General features: G+C 39.2%; 1 protein-coding gene across 1 annotated transcript in view; it reads right to left on the bottom strand.

The window, feature by feature from the left end:
- Window positions 1–25600, bottom strand: part of SRP54 (signal recognition particle 54) — a 57892-nt gene that overhangs the window by 30412 nt on the left and 1880 nt on the right. The window contains exons 2-3 of the mRNA XM_081090124.1: window positions 9864–9974; window positions 1262–1353 (exon numbers count right to left, since the gene is read on the bottom strand). Coding sequence (XP_080946250.1) covers window positions 1262–1353; window positions 9864–9941 — 170 coding nt within the window. The 5' untranslated portion in view covers window positions 9942–9974. The remainder of the gene's footprint in view (window positions 1–1261; window positions 1354–9863; window positions 9975–25600) is intronic.

Raw genomic sequence — 25600 nt, 5'->3', positions numbered from 1 at the left:
CAAAAGCCTACACTATAAAGAATGTACCAGAATGTACCATGAAATATTAGATGTAAGACATTGGTTAGTTTTGGAAGGCTTTTAAAAAAAATTTAAATATTAGTTTGTCTTCATATCACTGCAGAGTATTAATTTTATTTATTTTTCTTGCAGCATATATACCTCAGATATATTTAAACCTAGCAGAAAATAAGACTACTTCTCTAGTTCTACATACTTAAATGCTAGTAGTACTACATTTATTACTCAAACTGGTAACATGAAAAAGAGGATGACCTGTGCATAACAAGGGCTAGGATGCAAGCAGTTAACTGAGTTCCTTACATTATTCTGTGTGCCCTACTCCAGCCAGTGACCCTCCCTGTGAACACAATAACTGAGACCAGATACATTTCTACTTCATTCAAATTTGGACAAAGAAACCAAAAGGGAAATAAAAGACAATCTATAATAATAAGAGTGTAATATGCTAATTAGACCGGACAGCCGAACGATCTTCTGGACGTCCTCCTGGATGAAGCCTCGGCAGCAGGGGCCGAGGCAGAGGCAACTAGGGGCGACCAGGCAGGCAGGCAGAGTGGTTAGGGGTGATCAGGCAGGCAAGCGGTTAGGGGCAATGAGGCAGGCAGGCGAGCGGTTAGGGGCAATCTGGCAGGCAGGCGAGCGGTTAGGGGCAATCAGGCAGGCAGGCAGAATGGTTAGGGGCGATCAGGTGGGCAGGCGGGCGAGTAGTTAGGAGCCAGTGGTCCTGGATTGTGAGAGGGATGTCCGACTGGCAGTCGGACATTCCTCAAGGGGTCCCAGATTTCGAGAGGGTGCAGGCCGGCCTGAGGGACTTCCCACCCCTGGCCCTGTGCACAAATTTCGTGCACCAGGCCTCTAGTTCTCCAATAATGAAGGAGACTGATTAATGCTATCTTAAGCCTGAAGAGGATAAAATGGCACCAATTTTCTATAAAGAATCTGAATTGTTAAAAGGTTTTTATATTAAAATACTATACAGTATATGATTGAATCCATCCAAAGACAGTAGTAAAATGGAAAGAATTCCATAATTAAATGAAAGCCACACGTAATTTATTCTTTGAACAATCATTATGAAAACATACTATACACGTAATCTTCTCACATATGAGTTCTATTCTTTTCCAGTGCTGTACAGCAGAAACTTTTCATGATACAGAACTTTTCTAGTTAGCTCTTCATCCCGGAAAACTAAATTTAGTTTTGCCTGTTTTATTACCTAGTTAATTGAACTTACTTTACATTTTCTCTGAGTTGCTTCACTAGTTTAATATTAACATCTGCTTCCAATAATGCTGTGCATACTTCTTTTAGCATAGCATTTAATACCTGCAAATAAATACAAATTGAAAATGCTCAGTGTATTATTTCCATTTCAATCATATAAAAACAATGGTTGATAAGTCATCATAAACTACCATAGCTAAATAAAAACAATATTACACTATTGGGGAAACAAAAAGTTTTGTTAGCCTTAGAGATATCATCTTATAAAATGTCTAGTCATTTTGTCAAAAAATACATTCTATTTAGTTTTATTCAATTAAGTATTAATTAAAATTTTATTCTGATATTAAAGTAATAATAAAGACAACATATAAGCCAAAGAAAGTTACTACACAATAGTGTTGCCAGTAAGTTTTCTATGTCACTGAACACCTCCTATTTGCTGATACACAACACTTTATATTCACAATATCTACTTAACTGGACTACCATGGAGAAAAATGTAACAAAAGAAAATGATCCTCCACTAACAACTTACTATCATCACATACTAGTTGAGTGGCAAGGCATCACGATTAAAAGATCACAAACTAAAAAGTCTTAAGAACTGATGGTGTTGCTCAATGGTTAAGAGTGCTGCCGAAACCGGTTTGGCTCAGTGGATAGAGCGTCGGCCTGCGGACTCAAAGATCCCAGGTTCGATTCCGGTCAAGGGCGTGTGCCTGGGTTGCGGGCACATCCCCAGTGGGAGATGTGCGGGAGGCAGCTGATCGATGTTTCTCTCTCATCGATGTTTCTGACTCTCTATCTCTCTCCCTTCCTCTCTGTAAAAAATCAATAAAAATATTAAAAAAAAAAAAAGAGTGCTGGCCCGCACATTGAAGGGTCCAGGTTTTAATGCCCAGTCAAGAGCACATACGGGAGGCAACCAATAGATATGTCTCTCTCACATTGATGTTATTTTCTCTCTCTTTTTCTTCCTCCCTCCCTATCCCCCTCTCGCCCTCCTAAAAAATCAATGAAAAAAATGTCCTCAGGTGAGGATTAACACACACGCTAAAAGAAAAGATGAGGCTTTTGCTGCTCATGTAAATAAGTGTTTACACACTAGAAGGTAAATTCCATGAGGGCAGGGATATAACCCTTGTAAACATTTGTGTGCCCAACATTGGAGCACCTAAATATGTACAGCAAATCTCAATGGACATAAAGGGAGAGATTGATAGCAATAGTCATAGTAGGGGATTTTAATACCCTATTGACATTTCTGTCTTCCAGACAGAAAATAAATAAAAAATAGTGGCTTTAAATAACACAGTAGATCAGATGGATTTAATTATAAACTCAGGGCATTGCACCCCAAAACAGCAGGATATATTCTTTTCAAGTACATTTTCTAGGACAGACCACATGTCAGTACATAAATCAAGTCTCAAAAAAATTTATGAAGACCGAAATCATATCAAACATTTTCACTGACCATAATGATATGAAACTAGAAACCAATCACAAGATAAAGACTGCAAAACACAAAGACATGGAGGCTAAATAACATGTTACTAAACAAGAATGGGTTAACAATGAGCTCAAGGAAGAAATAAAAATATACCTTGGAATAAATGAAAATGAGAACACAACAACCCCAAATCTACAGGACACAGCAAAAGCAGTTCTAATAGGGAAATTCATAGCATTACAGACCTACCTCAAGAAACAAGAAAAATGTCAAAAAAACCCAATCTAACTTTACATTTAAGGGCACTTGAAAAAGAATAACAAACAAAGCCCAAAGTGAATATAAGGAAGAAAATAATAAAAATAAGAGCAGAAATAACAAAACAGAGTATAAAGAAATAATACCAAAGATCAATGAAACCAAGAGCTGGTTCTTTGGAAAGATGAATAAGATTGACAAACTTTTAACCAAACTCATCAGGGGAAAAAAGAAAGAGGACCCCAATGAATAAAATCAGAAATGAAGCAGGAGAAGTAACAACTGACACCAAAGAAATACAAGGAACTGTAAGAAAATATTATGAAAAACTATATGCCAACAATTTGGAAAATCTGGATGAAATGGATAAATTGCTAAAAACATACATTCTTCTAAAACTGAATCAGGATAAATCAGAAAATCTCAGACAGATTATAACTAGAAAAATTAAAGCAGTAATTAAAAAAAAAAACTCTCAACAAACAAAAGCCCTGGACCGGATGGCTTCACAGATGAATCTTACCAAATATTCAAAGAACTAACACCTATCCTTCTCAAACTATTCCAAAAAATTCAAGAGGAGGGAAGACTCCTAAGCTCATTTTATGAGACCAGCATTATCCTAATTTCAAAAACCAGATTAGCAAACCAGATACAGTAATACATTAAAAAGGTCACACATAATGGTCAAGTTGGGATGCAAGGTTGGCATAATATCTGCAAATGAAGGATAAAAACCTCATGATCATATCAATAGATGCAGAAAAAGCATTTGATAAAGTCAGCACCTATTTATGATAAAAACTCTCAGCAAAGTAGAAGTAGAGGGAACATTCCTCAACATAATAAAGGCTATAGATGACAAACCCAGAGCCAACATCATGCTCAATGGGCAAAAACTACAAGCGTTTCCCTTAAGATTGGGAACAAGACAGGGATGCCCACTTTTATCACTCTTATTCAACATAGCACTGGAAGTTCTAGCCACAGCAATCAGATAAGAAGAAGAAATAAAAGGCACTGAAATTGGAAAGGAAGAAGTAAAACTGTTGCCCTGGCAGTGGTTAGAACATCGACCCACACATGGAAGGGTTGTAGGTTCGATATCCGATTAAGGGCACATACCTGGGCTGCAGTTTCGATTCCTGGCCCTGGTTGGGACACATGCAGGAGGCAACAAATCAATGTCTCTCTCTCACATAAATGTTTCTCTCTCTTGCTCTCTCTCTCTCTCTCTCTTCTACTCCTCCCCTCCCTTTCACTCTCTCTAAAAACCAATGGAAAAAATATCCTTGGGTGAGATTAATATAATAAATAAAAATTATTTTTTTAAAAAAGAAGTAAAGCTGTCACTATTTGCAGATGATATGATACTATATTTAGGGAACCCTAACGATCCCACCAAAAAATTACTAGAACTAATAAATGAATTCAGTAAAGTAGCAGAATACATAATACCTGAAATCAGATGCATTTTTATACACCAATAATGAACTATCAGAAAGGGAAACTAAGAAAATAAACCCATTCAAAAAATAGAATAAAATACCTAGAAATAAATTTAACCAAGGATTAAAAGACCTATAATTGGAAAATTATAAGACACTGAAGAAAGAAATTGAAGAAGAGACAAATAAGTGGAAGTATATACCGTGTTCATGGATAGGAAGAATTAACATCATTAAAATATCCATACTACCCAAAGCAATCAATATATTCAACACAATTCCTATCAAGATACCAATGGCATAGTTCACTGAACTTAGAACAAATATTCCAAAAATGTATATGGAACCACAAAAGACCCGGAATAGCCACAGAATCTTGAGAAAGAAGAATAAAGTTGGAGGCATCATGCTCACCTAATTTCAAACTACACTACAAGGCCATAGTAATCAAAACAGCATGGTACTGGCTTAAAAACAGGCATATAGATCAATGGAAGAATAGAGAAACAAACCCATGCCTTTATGGTCAATTAATATTTGACAAAGGAAGCAAGAGCATACAATGGGGTAGAGATAGTCTACTCAATAAAAGGTGTTGGGGAAAGTGGACAGATATGTGCAAAAAAAAAAAATGAAATCAGACCACCTGTTTTATATCATACACTACAATAAACTCAAAATGGATTAAAGATAAGAAATCTTAGGCAGTAAAATCTTGGACATTTCTCTTAGCAGTATTTTTTCTGTTATAACCCCTTGGGCAAGGGAAACAAAAGAAAAAATAAACAAATGAGACTACATTAAACTAAAAAGGTTTTGCACAGCAAAGGAAAACACTGACAGAATGAAAAGACAATCCACTGAATGGGAGAACATGTTCACCAGTGATACATGAGATAAGGGGTTCATATTCAAAATATATAAAGAACTTATAAAACTCAACACCAAAAAAGCCCCCCACACAAACCCAAACAATCCAATTAAAAAATGGGCAAAGGACCTGAACAGATACTTCTCCAAAGAGAATATACAGATAGATGGGCAACAGACATATGAAAAGATGTTCAATGTCACCAATCATCAGAGAAATGCAAATTAAAACTACAATGAGATATTATCTTACACTTGTCAGAATGGCTAACATCAATAAATCAACAAACAGCAAGTGTTGGTGAGGATGTGGAGAAAAGGGAACCCTCATGCACTGTTCGTGGAAATGCAGGCTGGTGCAACCACTGTGGAAAGCACATAGAGCTATCTCAAAAAATTAAAAATGGAACTGCCATTTGACCCAGCAATCCTATTTCTGGGAATACATCCTAAGAATCCTGAAGCACCAATCAGAAAAACTATATGCAGCCCTGGCTGGTTTGGCTCAGTGGATAGAGCGAGCGTTGGCCTGCACACTGAAGGGTCCTGGGTTCGATTCCAGTCAAAGGCACGTGCCCAGGTTGTGGGCTCAATCCCTGGTGGGGGGTGTGTAGGAGGCAGCCGATCAATGATTTTCTCTCATCACTGATGTTTCTATCTCTCCCTCTCCCTTCCTCTCTGAAATCAATAAATTATATATTTTTTTTAAAAAATGAGGCCTGTTTTTCTTAAAAAAAGAATATATGCACCCCTATGTTCATAGCAGCGTTATTTACAATAGCTAAGATATGAAAACAGCTCAAGTGACCATCAGTAGATGAGTGGATTAAAAAGCTGTGGTATATTTACACAATGGAATACTATGCAGCTGTAAAAAAGGACCTTTTACCCTTTGTGACAGCATGGATAGATCTGCAGATTATTATGCTAAGTCAAATATGCCAGTCAGAGAAAGATAAATACCATGTGATCTCATTAATATGTGGACTCTAATGAACAAAATAAACTGACAAACAAAATACAACCAGAGGCATGGATACATGGAACAGACTGACAAATGTCAGAGGGGAGGGGATTGGGAGGGGTCTGGATAAAAGAATGTGAAGAGATTAGCCAAAGAATCTACACTAATAAAAGAGAAAAATGGTAATTGGCGTACGGCGCTACCCTTTTCATTGGCTAATCAGGGCTATATGCAAATTAACTGCCAACTAAGATTGGCAGTTAACTGCCAACAAGATGGCGGCTAATTTGCATATGTAGGCACAATGCAGGGAGGCGAAAGGGAAAGCAGGAAGAAGCCCCCTGCCACTGACAGTGATCGGAAACCCAGGGGGGAGCTAAGAGCTGGGGGGCAGGGCAAAGGCGGCCCTGGGGCCGCCTTTGCTCTGCCCCCCCAGCCATGATTGGAGAATCAGGTGCCTTTTCCGCCCTGGCCACTGATAGCAGGAAGTAGGGGTGGAGCCAGCGATGGGAGCTGGGCACGGTCGAAGCTGGCAGTCCCAGGAGCTGAGGGTCCCTTGCCTGGGCCTAAAGCAAAGCCCACGATCGCGGCGCCCCCCGCTGCCACTGCAGGTCCCCGCTGCCTGGGCCGGACGCCTAGGCCAGAGGCATTAGGCCTGGGCAGGGGCGGAGCCTGCAACTGCGGGGAGCTGGGGGTCCCCTGACCAGGCCTGACACCTCTGCCGGAGGCCTCAGGCCTGGTCAAGGGGCTGATCCGGTGATTGGTGATTGGAGGGTGATGAGGGTCAACTCCTCTGGCCAAGGCATCAGGCCTGGGCGGGGGGTGGAGCCGGGGGTTGGGGGGATATGATGGTCCCCTTGCCCAGGCCTGAAGCCTGGGTAAGAGGCGTCAGGCTTGGGCGGGGGGTGGAGCAAGCGATCAGAGGGAGATGGGGGTCCCCTGCCCAGGCATGATTCCTGGGCCAGAGGCCTCAGGCCTGGGCAGGGGCCAGAGCCAGTGATCGGGGGGAGATGGGGGTCCCCTGTCCAAGCCTGACACCTCTGGCGGAGGCGTCAGGCCTGGGCAAGGGGCCGATCAGGCGATCGGAGGGTGATGGGGGTCTACGCCTTTGGCTGAGGCATCAGGCCTGGGCAAGGGGCAGAGCCAGCAATCGAGGGGTCTGGGGGCCCCCTGCCCAGGCCTGACGCCTCCGCCAGAGGCCTCAGGCCTGGGCTGGGGGCAGAACCAGTGATGGGGGGAGGAAATGAGGGTCCCCTGCCCAGGCCTGACACCTCTGTCAGAGGCATCAGGCCTGGGCAAGGGGCCGATCCTGCGACTGGAGGGTGATGGGGGTCAACGCCTGAGGGCTCCCAGTATGTGAGAGGGGATAGGCTGGGCTGAGGGACACTCCCCCCCCCCCCGACACACACACCCAGTGCACGAATTTCGTGCACCGGGCCCCTAGTATGTATATATATATATATATATATATATATATATATATATATATATATATATATATGTAGTCCATGGACATAGACAACAGTGTGCTAAAGGTCAGAGGAGGGGGGACCAGGGGCTGGGTGGATGTGGCAAAGGGGGGGGAAATGGAGGACATCTGTAATAGTGTCAACAATAAAAAAAAATTTAAAAATGAAACTGCCTTATGACCCAGCAATTCCACTTCTGGGAATATATCTGGAGAAACCTGAAAAACTGATTCTTGGCTATTTAAGATTTGGAAGTAGTCCAAGTGCCCATTAATAGATGAGTGGATAAAAGCTGTGGCACATCTACAGAATAGAATTCTACTCGGCCATACTATTAAAAAAACAGGAAATCTTACCTTTTGTGATATCATGGATGGACTTGGAGAACATTATGCTAAGTGAAATAAGCCAGCCAGAGAAAGACAAGTACCATATGATTTTACTTATATGTGGAATCTAAATAACAAAACTAACAAACAAAATAGAAACAGACTCATAGATACAGAGAACAGACTGACAGCTGTCAGAGGGGAAGGGGGTTGAGGGCTTGGGGGAACAGGTGAAGGGAGCAAGCAAAGAAAAAAAAAACACACCTCATAAACACAGACAACAAGTAATTACCAGTGGAAAAGGGATTGGGGAGAGGTAGCTGAGGATAAAAGGGCAATAAATGGTAATGGAAGACTTGACTTAAGGAGATGATGACACAATGCAATATACAGCTGATGTACTGTAAAACTGTATATTTGAAACCTATATAATTTTATTAACCAATGTCACCCCAGTAAATTCAATTAAAAAAAAAAAGTCCTGGATGTGGAATTAGAGAAAAGAATTTAATCCTGGTTCTTCCAATAAATAAACATGTGAAACTGACTTTCTGTTGTTATTAAATGAGAGGCTGGACTAGCTCAGCTCAAAGATAGTCCTAAAATTATTTAATACCATTAGCTTATTATGTTGATATAAAATTCTAAATTAGAACTTTTTTCAAACCTCCAAGTTAGAAAATACTTTTTATCTATTATTTAATTTGATTCTTACAATCACAGGTAAATACTATTTTCTCATTTTACACATTAAGGAAGCTGAAGTTGACTTGCCCAAATTTCTATCACATAGCTACTAAGTAGGATACTAAACAAGGCCTTCCAAAACCAAAGTCAGTACTTTTCCACTGGTACCACAAAATATAAAGTATTCCTGTGGATTATAATCATCTTTTTTCAACTGACAAGCCATTAACATACATTGTGTGGAAAAAAATGGGAAAAAGAAAAATCTTCACACAATAAAGCTAGGCAGAAGAGTATTTCAGATACCATATAAGGAGTCAGCTTTCAAAATCTCCAAAAAATTGCCCTGGCTAGGTGGCTAGTGGTTGGAGGGTCATCCCATACCTCAAAAGGTTGGGGGCGGGGGGTTAATCCCCACAAAAATGCATTAGGACTTCAGAGAAAATAAATCAAAGCAGCCAAGATGAAAATATTAGCCTTATATAAAAAGGCTAAATAAAAGTTGAGGAGAAAAGGTCAGGTACAACATACCTAGCCAGGAAGAAAGAAGCAGAATACTGAAATTTTAGGCCTATGTCAATAGACAAAGCAAAAGTCTATTTTTCAGCCCAGCCAGTGCGGCTCAGTGGTTGAGCACTGACCTATGAACCAGGAGGTCACGGTTCGATTCCCAGTCAGGGCACATGCCTTATGATCCAGCAATTCTATTTCTGGGAATATATGTGGGTTGTAGGTTCAATCCCCAGTAGGGGGTATGCAGGAGGCAGCTGATCAGTGATTCTCTCTCATCATTGATGTTTCCACCGCTCTCTCCCTCTCCCTTCCTCTCTAAAATAAATAAAAATATATATATTTTTGAAAAGTATATTTCCAAATCGCAGACATTTTCAGAATATTAAATGTCATTTTACATATAAGTTAAGGTTTTTGTTCTGTTGTAATTCTTCAAAGAAAGTTGAAATTTTAATAGGAAGATAGTCAACTCAATAAAAAAACAACACTAGTATACCCATTTTAGGTTTTTATCTACACATATTAAATCAACATCAAGATAAATATAAACAAAGAGATTATTAATAATCCATCTCCCCAATGGTAGAGATGATGTGCAATAATATATATTTCACATACCTCTTCATTGATAATGGTGGCATTGCTCAATGAGCGTAATGCTGATGTTATTTTTCTTCCAAGGTCTGCTAGTACCATCTTGGAGGCTTTACGATGTGACTACAAGAAAATCTAGGGAGAAAAAATAAGTTAAATAAAAACACTTGAAAAGAATCACTACCAGGTTTCCACAACTGTAGACTTCAAAAGAAGAGTATTTAAATTAAAATTAAAGTACTCTAGGGTTTAGATATTATAACTTCAATTTCTATAGCCTCAAACTGCAGCTTCAATACAGTCAGGTCCAAACCTAAAGCTGTCACTTGGTTATGATGCCTTGTAATTGGAATATCCTATAGGGATCAGTAAATTCAACATGTCAGATAATGTTTTGAGGAAACAATGACATAACTGCAAATTAAACCTATTCTCACTTTGGACATACTTGTGAGTATGAGTAACTGATGTATCACATACATCTTTAAATGAAGAAAGAAAATAAAAGAAAGAAAAAGTTTTAAAAAAGCCAATTCCCCACCCAGGAAATACTGTTTAATTTACCAAACTGAAGGACTTTTTAAAAACTATTTTGCCCTGGATAGAGCATCTGCCCATAGACTGAAGGGTCTCATGTTTAATTCCGGTCAAGGGCACGTACTTCTGTTGCAGGCTTCATCCCTGGCCCTGGAACAGGGGCCAGGAGTGCATGGGCGAGATGGGCGAGGCAACCAATCAATGTGTCTCTCTTACACTGGTGTTTTTCTCTTTCTCCCTCTCCTTCTCCCGCCCACTCTCTCTAAAAAATCAATGGGAGAAATATCCTTGGGTGAGGATTAATGCGCGCGCACACACACACACTACAAACTATTTTGATTCACGATCTAAGCAAAACAACAAAAACACACAAAAAACGAAAGTTTTATTTAATGAATCAAACTTTTCACACACATTACATGATCTAATTTTATTCTTGTAACAATCAGGAAATGTGGTATATTATTAATCTCCCTATTTTAAAGCTGTTCTTGATTCCCCAACTCCTAAGCAAAATAACCTCAAGGCTCTTCCCAGCTCTAAAATGTTAATGGTTTTATAAAGTGTGTAGATGTACCTACTACACATTAAGTCAGGATGCAAAGACTCATGGATGGTAAACAAGCAAATATGATTTACAGCTGCCCCTGCCCTCAAGTTATCTCATAGCTGGCAAGATAAGACACATGAATAAAGAGCAAAAGAAATTAAATATTAAAAGAGAATCTCTTTGGCCTGACTGTCTTTGGGCTGGATATTGGCTTTTTCCTGCCTTCAGACTGAAACTGAAACAGCTCTTCTCAGGTCCTTAGCCTGCCAGCCTCTAGACTGAACTATAGCTTCAACTTCGCTCTCCTGTCTCTATCTTGTGTCTCTCCCCCCCGCCCCCCTTTTCAAATATATTTTTATTGCTTTCAGAGAGGAAGGGAGAGGGAGAGATAGATACATCAATGATGAGAGAGAATCATTGATTGGCTGCCTCCTGCACGCCCCCTACTAGGGATCGAGCCTGCAACCTGGTCAAGTGCCCTTGACTAGAATCAAATCTGGGACTCTTCAGTCCGCAGGCTGACACTCTATCCAATAAGCCAAACCTGCTAGGGCCTGAGTCTCCATCTTGTTGACTCACCCTGTTGATCTTGTGACTGTCAGCCTCCATTATCACATGAGCCAATTCTCATAATAAGTTTCTTTTTATATGTGTGTATAGACATACACACATATCCATGGGGAGAGCCTTGACTAATACCAGTAAAGTACTAGTTCAAAGCTAGCAATAAAGTTTATGGTCAACTGCCAATGATTGATTATTTCTGTAAAAATTCAAAGGAAGAAAAAAACAGGATCAAGTACACAGAAAAGGCTGAATATAAATTTGATTCTGAAATATGGGTAGAATTTGTATAGCTGGAGAAGAGGACAAAGGAAATGTGAAGAAAGTAAAATGGCACAACCAGAAAGGGAGACATGGAAAAAGCCTGGGACATACTTAAAACTTATATATGCACTGTACTTAAAGATTATTGAGTATTATTTGGGGGACAGTAAATAAAACATTCTGGTCAGGACAGAGGGCTATACAGTTAAAAGAAAATATAGATTGCAAAAAGCTCTAAAGAACCAGGTTAAGAAATATCAATTGTCCAATACAGCAATTTTGGCAGAAAAGTTCATTGCTCAAAAACAACTATTTTAGTAACTCTTCCAAACTACTCTAGTCTAATGTAGTCAACAAAGATGATCTCAACTAAATCCTATCTATACACTATACAGGAGATTAAAAATAAGATAAACAGGAGAAAAAAGAGCTGACTCCTTCAACACAGGGAAAGTGGAGAGAAGAGGGGAGTCAAAAGAAAAAGAAAGGGAAAATGCACTCTAGGCCCAATCACTGGCAAAGACATTCCAAGTTGAACTCTACATTAAACACTACCCTTCCACCGAAGAAAAATTTCATAATTTGGAACCTAAAAAATTACTACCAACACTTGATGGAACTTAAAAAAATGCACTTACCATACATTATTTGCAATTACATGGTTACTTAACTTGAAAGAGCAACTGCTTCATAGAAAAGACGCAGAACTTTTTCTTTCTTATCCCATACTCATAAAACTAAATTATTATTGCTCAAGTAAACATGTACTCTACAGGTTAAGAAATAAGATCCAGATGTTTCAGTTCATCTCCTATACCACTATGTTACCAGGAGTGATATAATTCTAATTATGACACCACAATTAACTTTTTAAAAAATCATGTCATAACAGATCATCCCCCATTTTAAAAAGCTATATAAGTTAACTCTCAAAAATAAACCTATCTTCCCATATTGACTGGCTCATTTAAAATAAAAAATACTTCTCTGAAGTTTCCCAACACATTTTTCCTTATCTAAGTACTTATTGGCAGCATATTTTAAAATATATTTGACTGATTATAATAACATGCACTCCAGTAGAGAATAACATTTAATATCATTTATTTATACAGTGTTTCCTCTGCAATTTTCAAGGATGTGTTTCTGAAAACTCTGGTGTTAGAATTCTGCTCAAAACCTCAACAACTTCCCATTTCATGCAGAGGGAAAGTCCTTACAATGAATGGAATGTAAGGCACTCCCAAATTCATTCATATTCTCTCTCTCTCTCTCTCTCTCTCTCTCTCTCTCTCTCTCTCTCTCTCTCTCTCTCTCTCTCTCTCGTAATCACACCGACTTTGCTGTGCATGCTGCATGTTTCAACCTCAGGGCCATAGTACTAGCTGCCATACTCTTTCCCTGGCTGACAATATAGCTCCCTCCCTCATCTCCTTCAGATCGCTGTCCAGATGCAATTTCTCAATAAGACCTTCCCTAATCATTTAAAACTGCAAAACCTCTGACCCTTTATTTTTTCTCATTATTCTAGTACCAACTAACACATAATTTACTTATATTGTTTATGGCCTATGTTTCCCAACTGAAATGTAAGCTGCATGAGGCCAGGTATTTTTGCCTCTTTTGCTCTCTCCTGTGACCTCACTGCTTTATCTATCCCCAATCTTATATAGTAAGCCTTTAGTAAAAATGAATTTTATGAATGAATGATGTATTTAAGATCTTAGGTAAAAAGGAAGACTAGGGAACCAAAGTCATGAGAAAGGCCTTACAAAGCTCTCTTAAAGACCATTAAAATAAACCAATGAAGAAAACATGACAATTCAAAAAGATAATCAATGACCTCTGTAACTAATACTGTACAGTGAACATTCATTTTCCATTATTTGAAAATCATACTATGTGTTACTCCTAACACTAATATTGTATGTCAACTATAATGGAAAAAACAACCAGCCCTAGCTGGTTTGGCTGAGGGGATAGAGCATCAGCCTGAAAGCTGAAGGGTCCTGGGTTCAATTCCAGTCAAGAGCATATGGCGCCCTGACCGGTTTGGCTCAGTGGATAGAGCGTCGACCTGCGGACTGAAAGGTCTCAGGTTCGATTCCGGTCAAGGGCATGTGCCTTGGTTGCGGGTACATCCCCAGTAGGAGGTGTGCAGGCGGCAGCTGATCAATGTTTCTCTCTCATTGATGTTTCTAACTCTCTATCCCTCTCCCTTCCTCTCTGTGAAAAATCAATAAAAAATATATATATATATAAAAAAAGAGCATATGGCGGGTTATGGGCTCGATCCCCAGTAGGGGGAGTGCAGGAGGCAGCTGATCAATGATTCTCTCTCATAATTGATGTTTCTATCTCTCTCCCTTTCCCTTCCTCTCTGAAATCAATAAAAATATATTTAAAAAAGAGAGAAAAAACAACCAAAGAAAATCAATATCGTAGGTAACTGATATTGTACAAGTAATATTTATTTGCCATTACTTATAACTTCTCAGAATTTCCAACAAGATTCTGAAAAGTTAACCACCTTTGACAAAATCCAACACCGTTTTTGATAAAAACTCTCAGCAAAGTGGGAACAGAGGGATCATACCTTATTAAAATATATAATAAAGGCTAAATATGACAAACTTACAGCCAACATCATATTCAATGGGCAAAAACTAAAACCATTTCCCGTGAAGATCAGGAACAAGGCAGGGATGTCTGCTTTCACCACTCATTCAACATAGCACTAGAAGTTAACCACAGCAATCAGACAAGAAGAAAAAATAAAAGGCATCCAAATTGGAAAGAAGGAAGTGAAAACGTCTTCATTTGCAGAGACATGATATTGTAAACAGAAAACCCTAAAGACTCCACCAAAAAAACTACTATATCTAATAAATAAATTTGGCAAAGTAGCAGGACACAAAATTAACATCCAGAAATCGATGGCATTTTTATGTACCAATAATGAACTCTCAGAAAGAGAAACTAAAAAAAGGATCCCATTTACAACTGCAACAAAAAAAAATAATATACCTTGGAGTAAACTTAATCAAGGAGGTAAAAGACGTGTACTCAGAAAACTATAGGACACTGAAAAAAGAAATAGAAAATACAAACAAATATAAGAATATACTGTGTTTATGCACTGGTAGAATTAACATCATTAAAATGTCCATACTGCCCAAAACAATCTATAGATTCAACACAATCCCTATTAAAATACCTATGGCATATTTCACAGGTCTAGAACAAACACTCCAAAAATTTAATGGAACTAAAAAGACCTTGAATAGCTGCAGCTTCTTCTTGAGAAAGAAGACAAAATAGGAGGGATGACAATGCCAGATATCAAATTATACTACAAAGCCACTGTAATCAAAATGGCCTGGTACTGGCACAAGAACAGCATATATAGATCAATGGAACAGAAAAGAGACCTCAGAAATCCACTCATGCCACTGCTCTCAATATTTGACAAAGGAGGCCAGAGCATACACTGGACTAGACAGTTTCTTCAATAAACGGTGCTGAGAAAATTAGACAGCTACATGCAAAAAAATGAAACTAGACCATCAACTTACACCATACACAAGAATAAATTCAAAATGGATAAAAGACTTAAATGTAAGTCATGAAACCATAAAAATCCTAGAAATAACCATAAGCAGCAAAATCTCAGACATCTCTAGTAGCAATATGTTTGCCAATGTATCTCCCAGAAACAAAGGAAAACAAAATGGGACCACATCCAATTAAAAAGCACAGCAAAAGAAACAATCAACAAAATGAAAAGGGATCCCACTATACAGGAGAACATATTTGCCAATAATACATCTGACAAGGGGTTAATTTCCAAAATATATAAAGAACTCATACAACTTAACAAAAGGAAGACCAACAATCCAATTAAAAAAGGGGTAAAATACCCTAGCCGGTTTGGCTCAATGGGTAGAGCACTGGCCTGCAGAAGGAAGGGTCCCAGGTTCAATTCCGGTCAAGGGCAGGTACCCGGGTTGCGGACTCAATCCCCAGTAGGGGGCATGCAGGAGGCAGCCGATCAATGATTCTCATCACTGATGTTTCTGTCTCTCCCTCTCCCTTCCTCTTTGAAATCAATAAATGTATTTTTTTAAAAAATGGGCCAAGGATCTAAATAGATACTTCTCTAAAGTGGACATACTGGATGGCCAAGAGACATGTGAAAAAATGCTCAAAGTCACTGATCATCAGAGAGATGCAAATTAAAATGACAATGTGGTATCATTTCACACCTGCCAGAATGGCTACCATCAACAAATCAACAAGTGCTGGTGAGGATGCGGAGAAAAAGGAACCCTAGTACACTGCTGGTTGGAATGCAGACTGGTGCAGCCACTGGAAAATAGTATGGAGTTTCCTTAAAAAATTAAAAATGGAACTGCCATTTGACCCAGTGATCCTACTTCTAGGAATACATCCTCAGAATCCCAAAACACCAATCAGAAAGAATATATGCACTCCTATGTTCATAGCAATGCTATTTACAATAGCTAAGATCTGGAAACAGCCCAAGTGCCCATCAGTAGATGAGTAGATAAAAAAAGCTGTGGTACATTTATACAATGGAATACTATGCAGCTGTAAAAAGAGGATCTCTTATCCTTTAAGACAGTGATTCTCAACCTTGGCTGCACATTAGTAACGAACTATAGAAATGATCCCTGAAAGTATAGTCTTCTTGGCTGCACATTAGAATCACCTGGGAATCTTTTTAAAATCCTGATTTCTGGGCCTCATCCTCTGGAAATTCTGTTTCTTTGTTACTAATGTTGTGGCCCCACCCCATAATAAAGAAACAGAATTTCCGGAGGATGAGGCCCAGAAATCAGGATTTTAAAAAGATTCCCAGGTGATTCTAATGTGCAACCAAGGTTGAGAACCACTGCTTTAAGACAACATGAAAGGACCTGAGAGTATTATGCTTAAGCAAAATAAGCCAGTCAGAGAAACACAAGTATCACATGATCTCACTTACATGTGGAATTTAATGAACACAATAAACTGACAAACAAAATAGATCCAGAGAAACATGGAAGCATGCAATAGACTGAGGAATCTCAGAGGGAAGTGGGGGTGGGGAGTGCAGGAGAGGTGGGAAGAGATTAACCAAAGAACTTGGCATAGACACAGACAATAGTACAGTGATGGTCTAGGGAGGGGGCGGGAGCGGAGTGGAGAGGGTAAATGGAAGGAAAAAAGTGGACATCTATAAAATTTTCAACAATAAAGATTTAAAAAATTAACTTCACCTTATTCTAATCTATAATCTATAATAATAAAAGCATAATATGCAATTAGACCAGACGTCCTTCTGGATGTCCATCCGGGGATGTCCTTCCAAATGAAACCAGGGCTGCAGCCGAGGGATGGAGGCAGCCACCACCGCTGCGAGGGAGGGATCCAGGCAGCCTCAGGGGCTGTGAAGGCCTACTCTTGCACAAATTTCGTGGTCGGGCCGCTAGTATGCACTATAAAATGCAAAACATCTTTTTTAATGTTAACAGCTAACCCTATATCTCAAATTGAAGTAACAGATAATTCAAGCACACACACTCAAAATTCTGTAGGCTAACTAAAGTGATTTATAGAAATAAATCTGTGCACACTAGAATTTCACAAAAGAGGAATCTGCACTTTGATGGGGCTGTTGGAAAGGTAAGGGATTACTGAATAGTACTTTATATAACATCTATTCTCATTCCAGCCTCACAACAATTTTATGACATAGCAGGTTAGGGAATGAAACAGCCATTCCCTACCAAAAAAAGCAAAATAACTTCCCACAGTCCCTTGGCTACAGAGCCCTAGGTCCAACAATATGAATGATGCTTTAAACAATAGGGTTGAATATCCCTGTGGCCAAACTCCAGGGACAACTTTTGCTGCTATACTACAAGGAGGGAAATCATAGTTTGAAAGAAAGGATGCACATTCCTCCTCATGGAAGAGTAACTTCAATGTTCAGAAAGAACTGATAAGTTATACTGCAATCAGGATGTACATGGATTGATCCTGGCCCAAGTTACACGTTCTTCTAACACAAGTCTGACTAGGTGTTGGATAGTGAGGTGATGGAAAAAGGCTCAAGTACGGGGTGCCCTAAGAAAGGCAAGCACAGAGCCAAGTATCATACTTACCTGCTGCAGTGTGAAGTACTGGAAAGAGCATGGGCTTTGGAGTCTTACAGACTTGGATTCAAATCCTAGCTCTGCTACATATTGGCTGTGTTACTTTGGGAAAGTTACTTAATCTCTCTGAGCCTCACTTTCCTCACCTGCAAAATGGAGATTATACCATTATCAAAGTAGTTACCCTGAAGGGCTGTTGCGAGGATTAAATTGCCGGGAGCCAGTCCATCCTTGCTGTTTCAAGGGACCTGGCATATATGGCATACTGTTCTTAATATGTTTGCTCACCTTCTTGGCACTATGTGTTTTGACCAAGGTCTCTGAGAAAGATTGTTTCCCCAGGTAGGGATTTTCCCCTGAAGTTAGGGAGGGAATAAAACCTCTTAACTAAGTGCCAGGCGGGTAATTAATGACTTTAACTATGAACAATCATGCTTAAGCTACATAATCTTTACTCCCTGGAATGGAGATAAGAAACGCCCTAACCTTTGTAATAGAGATTGATAGGATTGAATCAACTGGTATAAATACAGATGTAACAAGACAGCAACACACAGAACTTAGAAGACAGAACTTAGAAGACAGAACCTACACAGAACCTAGACACAGAACCTAGACACAGAACCTAGAAACAGAACCTACACAGAACCTAGAGACAGAAGAACTTCGCTGGAGAGAACATGTCAAAAGATCCTGGACAGAAACTGGCCACAGAACCTAGAGACAGAACCTAGCGAGAGAACCTGGCTGAAGAACCTAGAGACAGAACCTGGCTACAGAACCTGGATAGAACATGGCAAGAGAACCTGACTAGAACCTGGTGACTGAACCTGGCTGGAGAACCTGGACAGAACCTGGCTGGAGAACCTAGCAAGAGAACATGGACACAGAACCTGGCTGGAGATCCTAACCAGAACTTCGCTGGAGATCCAGACCAGAACTTGGCTGGAGAACTTGGCTAGAGATCCTGGCTAGGCTGCTGATCAACTGAATGCTGTCTTCGTGTCATTCCTTCTTCGCCGACTCCGTCCACACCTTTGGGGACCCCTGGACCTGCTGGGGTTGGACCCCAGCATTAAATGAGACAACATGTATAAAACTGTTTGCAAGTGGCTACTATATTAACTACTAGAGGCCTGGTGCAAGAATTCGTGCACGGATGGGGTCCAGCTGGCCTACCCTAATTGGGGCTGATTGGGCTGGGCCAGCCAGGGGGAGGGGACGCGGGAAGTTGGCCAGCTGGCCCCGCCCCCTGGTTGAACTCCCAGTAGAAGGGACAATTTGCATATTAGCCTTTTACTATATAGGATGTTTTATACACACACACACACACACACACACACACACATTTTATTGATTTCAGAGAGGAAGGGAGAGGGAGAGATAGAAACATCAATGAGAGAGCATTATTGATCGGCTGCCTCCTGCACACCCCACATTGGGTTCGATCCTGCAACCTGGGCATGTGCCCTGACCGACAATTGAACTGTGACCTCCTGGTTCATAGGTGGATGCTCAACCACTGAATCATGCTAGCCGGGCTACTATATTAACTATTAACTTCCTTTCATGAATGATACCAATTGGCTCTCCCTATATTATCTGAAGTGTGACTAAACTGGGAATTTTCTGAATAATACTACTAAAGTGCCTGTCCCATTACCCAGAAACCATCCCCAGAATCTTTAACATTTAGCACTATGTTATCTGTACCTGATTATTATTCAATAGAAGCTGGAGTGTCCAAACAGCCAATTTTTTCTACATAAACAATTATAAATATTCTTGCTAGAAACTTGCCTGATCTGAGATTATATAAACCAATCCTAACGATAAAGATTTCAAATCCTATTACAGTCATGCACCTATAATGTTTCAATCAACAATAGACCACATATACTATGTTAATCCCATAAGATTATAATGGAGCTGAAAAATTCCTATTACCTAGTGACATCACAGCAGTCATAACATTGTAGTGCAAAGTATTACTCACATGTCTGTGGTAATGCTGGTGTACAGTATTTATAAAGTCTACAGTAGTGGATATTCACTTACCACTCACTTGCTGACTCACCCAGTCCTACAAACTCCATTCATGGCAAGTGCCCTATACAAGTGTACCATTTTTTAATCTTTTATACCATATTTTTACTGTAGCTTTTTAATATTTAATACACTCATACTTATCATTGTGTTATAACTGGTTACAGTGTTCAGTACAGTAACATGCTATACAACTTTATAGCCTAGGAACAACAGGATATACCAGTGGTTGGCAAACTGTGGCTCGCGAGCCACATGCGGCTCTTTGGCCCCTTGAGTGTGGCTCTTCCACAAAATACCGGCTCTTCCACAAAATACCGACTTCTGTGCATGGGCCACGAAGTTTCAATCGCACTGTACGTGCGCGCCAGCACGTGGTATTTTGTGGAAGAGCCACACTCAAGGGGCCAAAGAGCCGCATGTGGCTCGCAAGCCGCGGTTTGCTGACCACGGGTATACCATACAGTCTAAGTGTGTAGCAGGCTGTACGATCTGGTTTGTATAAGTGAACTTCATGATGTTCACACAATGACAAAATTGTCTAACAAGGCATTTCTCAGAATGTATCCAAATTGTTAAGTGGCACATGATTGTACAACAAAAATCCTTATAAGAAACTTCTTTTAGCCCTGGCCAGGTGGCTCAGTTGGTTGGAGCATTATACCTTATACCAGAAGGTGGTAGGTTTAATTCCCGGTCAGGGCACATACCTAGGTTGCAGGTCTGAATCTGGATCATGATGTTTCTCTTTCACATCAATGTTTCTCTTTCTCTCCCTTCCTCTCTAAAATTAATAAAAACATATTCTTAGGTGAAGATTAAAAACAAACAAAAGTTCTTCTAAGCCCTAGTGACTAACTTATTGGATCACATTAAACTAAAGAACTAAATATACAAATATCTTATGGTTAGTAATATCTTCAGAAAAATCACTTCTACAATTAACTTTTACAACCTAGCCAATAGCCCAAACCAACACTTGCTTTCCTGACTCTAAGAATATATACATATATATATACATAATAATAATATATATGTATATATTATTAGAGTCAAGAAAAAAAATATATGTATATATTTTTTAAATTCTGCACAGCACATGTATTCATAGTCTAGGACCACAGAAAAGTAAATTTATTTAACAAAGCAGCCTATAGGTATTTTATTGGGTAAAATTATATTTGAACATTATGTTAATTGATTCTTAAATTTAGGGATTTTTTTTCATTCTGAGTCTACTTAATCCTACAAGGAAACAATTCCCCTTTATGTTTTGTGATTACAAGAGGATACATGTTCATTGTAAAAATTCAAACATTACAGAAATATTAACAGTAGGAAATTAAATTTCCCTAATCCTAATCTCTCTTGTCCTCTGATAACCACCAATAATAATTTGGTATACATTCCTATAGAATTATTTCCTGTGCATATAAATAAGCAAGTTTTCTCAACTAGTATGGTTTTGAAGGAACGAAGAGGGAAACAGAAATGAGGAAAATTCTTTTGTAAATATGCTTGCTAGTGATAAAAATATGTTTAAATGCCAAAGGTAGAATATAAAACTGCATATATTATATAACCCATATTTTGTTTATAAACAAATATCTGAAAAATGACAATAGCCACCAAGGAAATAAAAACAAAGGCACAATCAGACATCACTTCACATGCGTTAGGATGGCTATAACAAAAAAGGCAGATAATAACAAGTGTTGGTGAGAATGTGGAGAAATCAGAACCCCAGTACATAGATGGTGAGAATGCAAAATGGTAGAGCCCTTTGGAAAACAGTGTGGCAGTTCCTCAAAATGTTAAACATAGAGTTACTATATGACCCGGTAATTCTACTCCTAGGTACATTCAAGAGAAAGTAAGACACACATCCACACAAAAATTTGCATATGAATGGTCATTAGCAGCATTATTTATGCTAGCCAAAAAGTTGAAACAACCCAAATATCCCTCAACCAATGAGTGGATAAATAAAATCTGGTATTATCTATAAAATGGAGTATTATTCTATAAATATAAAAGCCCAGTGACCAGAACGGCAGAATGACCAGAATGACTGGTGGCTATGACACGCACTGTGGCAGTCAACCAGCCTGATCTAGGCCTGATTGGCACCTCTGGCCCCACCCCCTGGCCAGCCCCACCCTCGATTGGCCCCCAACACCCTGATGGGGGTGGGGCCAGCTGGCCAACCACCCACGGCTCCTCCCCCAGCTGGCCCCACCCCCGATCAGCCCTCAATACCCCAGGCCTCTAGTCCTATACAATAAAACCCTACTATGCAAATCGACCAACCAGCAGAATGACCGGCAAAATGACTGGTCACTATGACACATCTGCCCCCGGAGAATGAGGCAACAGGCAGCAGCAATCAGGGGGTGGGGCCAGCCAGCAAGCGGCACCAGACTGCCAGCCAAAATGAGTGCCCCCCGATTGCCAGGCCCGCCAGTTGCTTCACAGATGGCCCTGATCGCCAGCCAGGCCTAGGGACCCTACCCTATATTTTGGGAAAAGTATCTTAGATTTAAAAATTAAAACCTGACAAGGATACTCTAACACTGAAAAAATAGGATGATGCAGCGATGACATGAATGGACTCTGGCTTGCACATTTTGTGGTCAGCCCTGATTCTGACACTTGTAACTATGTGACAAAGCCAATTACTTAACTTCTCTCTGTTTCAGTTTTTCCATCCATAAGATGGGGAAAATGGTACTACTGCCTGAAAAGGATCATGTTATGTACTTTTTTTTATAATCAGGGCAAAAAAATGTACCTGCCGATACAACAGCATGATGCCTTTCACCTGTATGAAAAGTATGGTCACTGGTGCATGCAGCGTCCTGGATTGCGAGAGGGATGTCTGACTGCCGGTTTAGGCCCAACATCCCCCAAGGGGTCCTGGATTTTGAGAGGATGCAGGCTGGGCTTAGCGACCCCCTCCTCCACCCCGCCCCCCCATTCATGAATTTCATACACCGGGTCTCTAGTTTGATAATAAAAGAAATGAAGTACTGATACATGCTACAACAGATGAATCTTGAAAACATTATACTAAATGAAAAAACAACAGTGACAAATAAAAGCACATTTTATATGATTCCATTTATATGAAATGTCCAAAGGAGCAAATCTAAAGAGTCAGAAAGTGGATTAATAGTTGCTTAGGCTTGGGAGTATGGAGGGAATGAGGAGTGACTATTAATGGTGATGGGGTTTCTGCATGGAGTGATAAAAATGTTCTAAAATTGATTGTGGTGATGGTTGCACAACTCTGTAAATAAATAAAACCCACTGAATTGTACACTTTAGGTAAACTAAAGTTTTATAAATTTTATAAATATATTTTATTTCAGTAAAACTGTTAGAAAATGGAATGTGTCATCTCTGAATGGTACATACTAGTAATTTTATTTTTTTATTTATATCTTTTTGTAATTTCCAAATTTTTGGCAATGACTAGGTATTATTTTTACGTCAAGGAAAAAAATAATTATTTTTTTAAAATATATTTTTAATTAATTTTAGAGAGGACGGGAGAAGGAGAGAGAGATAGAAACATCAATGATGAGAGAGAATCATTGATCGGCTGCCTCCTGCATGCCCTCTACTGGGGATCGAGCCTGCAACCTGGGCATGTGCCCTTGACCAGAATCGAACCTGTGACCCTCCAGTCCACAGTTTATCTATCCACTAAGCCAAACCAGCTAGGGCAAATTAATTATTTTTCAAAGTGCTTCTTGTGAGAACAGAATGATATTATATTATATTAGGGGTTCTGATGGAGTTGCCACTTGTATTCATTTAGTTATTCATTTATTAAACACCTTGAGGAATTGTTTCAGCAGGAGAAAAGTTCTAACTCCAAGTCAACAAATTACATCAACTTAACAGATAAGACTCTTCTGTTAACTTCAAAAGATAAATTACTAGTATATATCACACCACCAATGACTTCACTGGTGTGATGACTTGGGGAGAGTGAAAAGGGAAATAGAAATGAGGAATGGTCTTAATTTTGCAGCAAAAGTTATATTCCTTTATGTCAAAAAGTCTCAGAAAATTCTTCATTAAAATTTTCAAATTTTAAAACCCATTTTAATATTAAAAATAAAATCACTGGAACACTTTAATAGCAGAAAAGGTATATCAAAAATTCAATTAGCAAAAAAGGGTAATAACTCAAAAATACTGGCAATCATTTCTTTAAGATACTTTTGGCTGTCAGGTCAATCATTAAAACAATCTTTATGTAAACTGTTAGCAACAAAAAAAAAATTAAAGCAAGGAAAGTTAAAGGAGTTCCTTGGAAATAGTTTGCCTTGGAGCTGAAAAGAACATATGGAGGAAGAGGGATAGGCAATGGGTTATTTCAATAACATTTAGGTAATACCAGCTAAAAATTAAATACTCTATCATAATCTCCAAGGACAGTAACTTCAGAAGGTTTCTAGAAAGTAGTCTCATCTAAATTTTTTATTAGAAGAGCAAGAAAGGCATCTATATTTTGAAAAACTTCACTGCTATACTGATGTGCAGCCAAGGTTAATCACTGTATGAATCAATACTCCTCAAAGGAAACAAGAGAATGAAAAATCGGTTCTGTTTTAAAAATTATAAACAATGTAGCAAACACATTAGAGTGAGAAAAACTTGAGAGCAAGGAGAGTACATACTTGAACTAAGGAAGCAGAAAGTAAAATGGAGTGAAGGGGCTGGAGTCAAGACCCAACTCATAAAGCAGAATCTATAGGACCTAATAACCAAGTAGTTGTGGAGAATGAAGAAGAAACAAAAGGAAAAAATGATTGTAAGGTCTCCAGTTTAAAAAACCAGATGGCGCCGAAACCGGTTTGGCTCAGTGGATAGAGCGTCGGCCTGCGGACTGAAGGATCCCAGGTTCGATTCCGGTCAAGGGCATGTACCTGGGTTGCGGGCATATCCCTAGTGGGAGATGTGCAGGAGGCAGCTGATCGATATTTCTCTCTCATCGATGTTTCTAACTCTCTATCTCTCTCCCTTTCTCTCTGTGAAAAATCAATAAAATATATTTTAAAAAAAACAAAAAAAACCCCAGATAGCTAGTGATGCCATTAACCAATATATGGAAGGAAAAAGAAAAAAAAGAAGCTGTTTTGAAAGTTAGAGTTACTAGAAAAAAGGTTCAAGGAGATTAAAGGTTATTTGTAATGTTTTACTACTTAAGTTGGATATTAAATACATAGATGCTGACTTTATTATCCTTTTTTAACTGAACATACAAATAACATACAAAATTCAACTAGAAACAAAGGGTCAAAAACTCACTAGGGATCACTGCTTTTATACACCTTTTTATCTAAGATACAGGTAATGATTTTAAAAAAAGGGGGGGGAAGGAAGGTGGAGGTAAGGAATTTGGGTTTGGACCCAGAACATTTGCAGAACTAAAGAACTATATCACTCAGAGATAGAAACTAGAGAAAATATTTGGAAATGGTTGGCATACAAGAATAATGCCATGGACGCCATGGATACAGATGAGGACTCTCCAGGAGAATTTGTGGAAGACTGTTTGGTTTGTAGCCATAGTCAAGGGCCAACTAAAAGGAGAGAGTCAATTGGGACTGAGAATAATCAAAGGG

This window comes from Myotis nattereri (genome assembly GCF_964212035.1).
Source record: "Myotis nattereri genome assembly, chromosome: 1".
NCBI lineage: Eukaryota > Metazoa > Chordata > Mammalia > Chiroptera > Vespertilionidae > Myotis > Myotis nattereri.
This window is presented reverse-complemented; position numbering and strand designations above follow the sequence as displayed.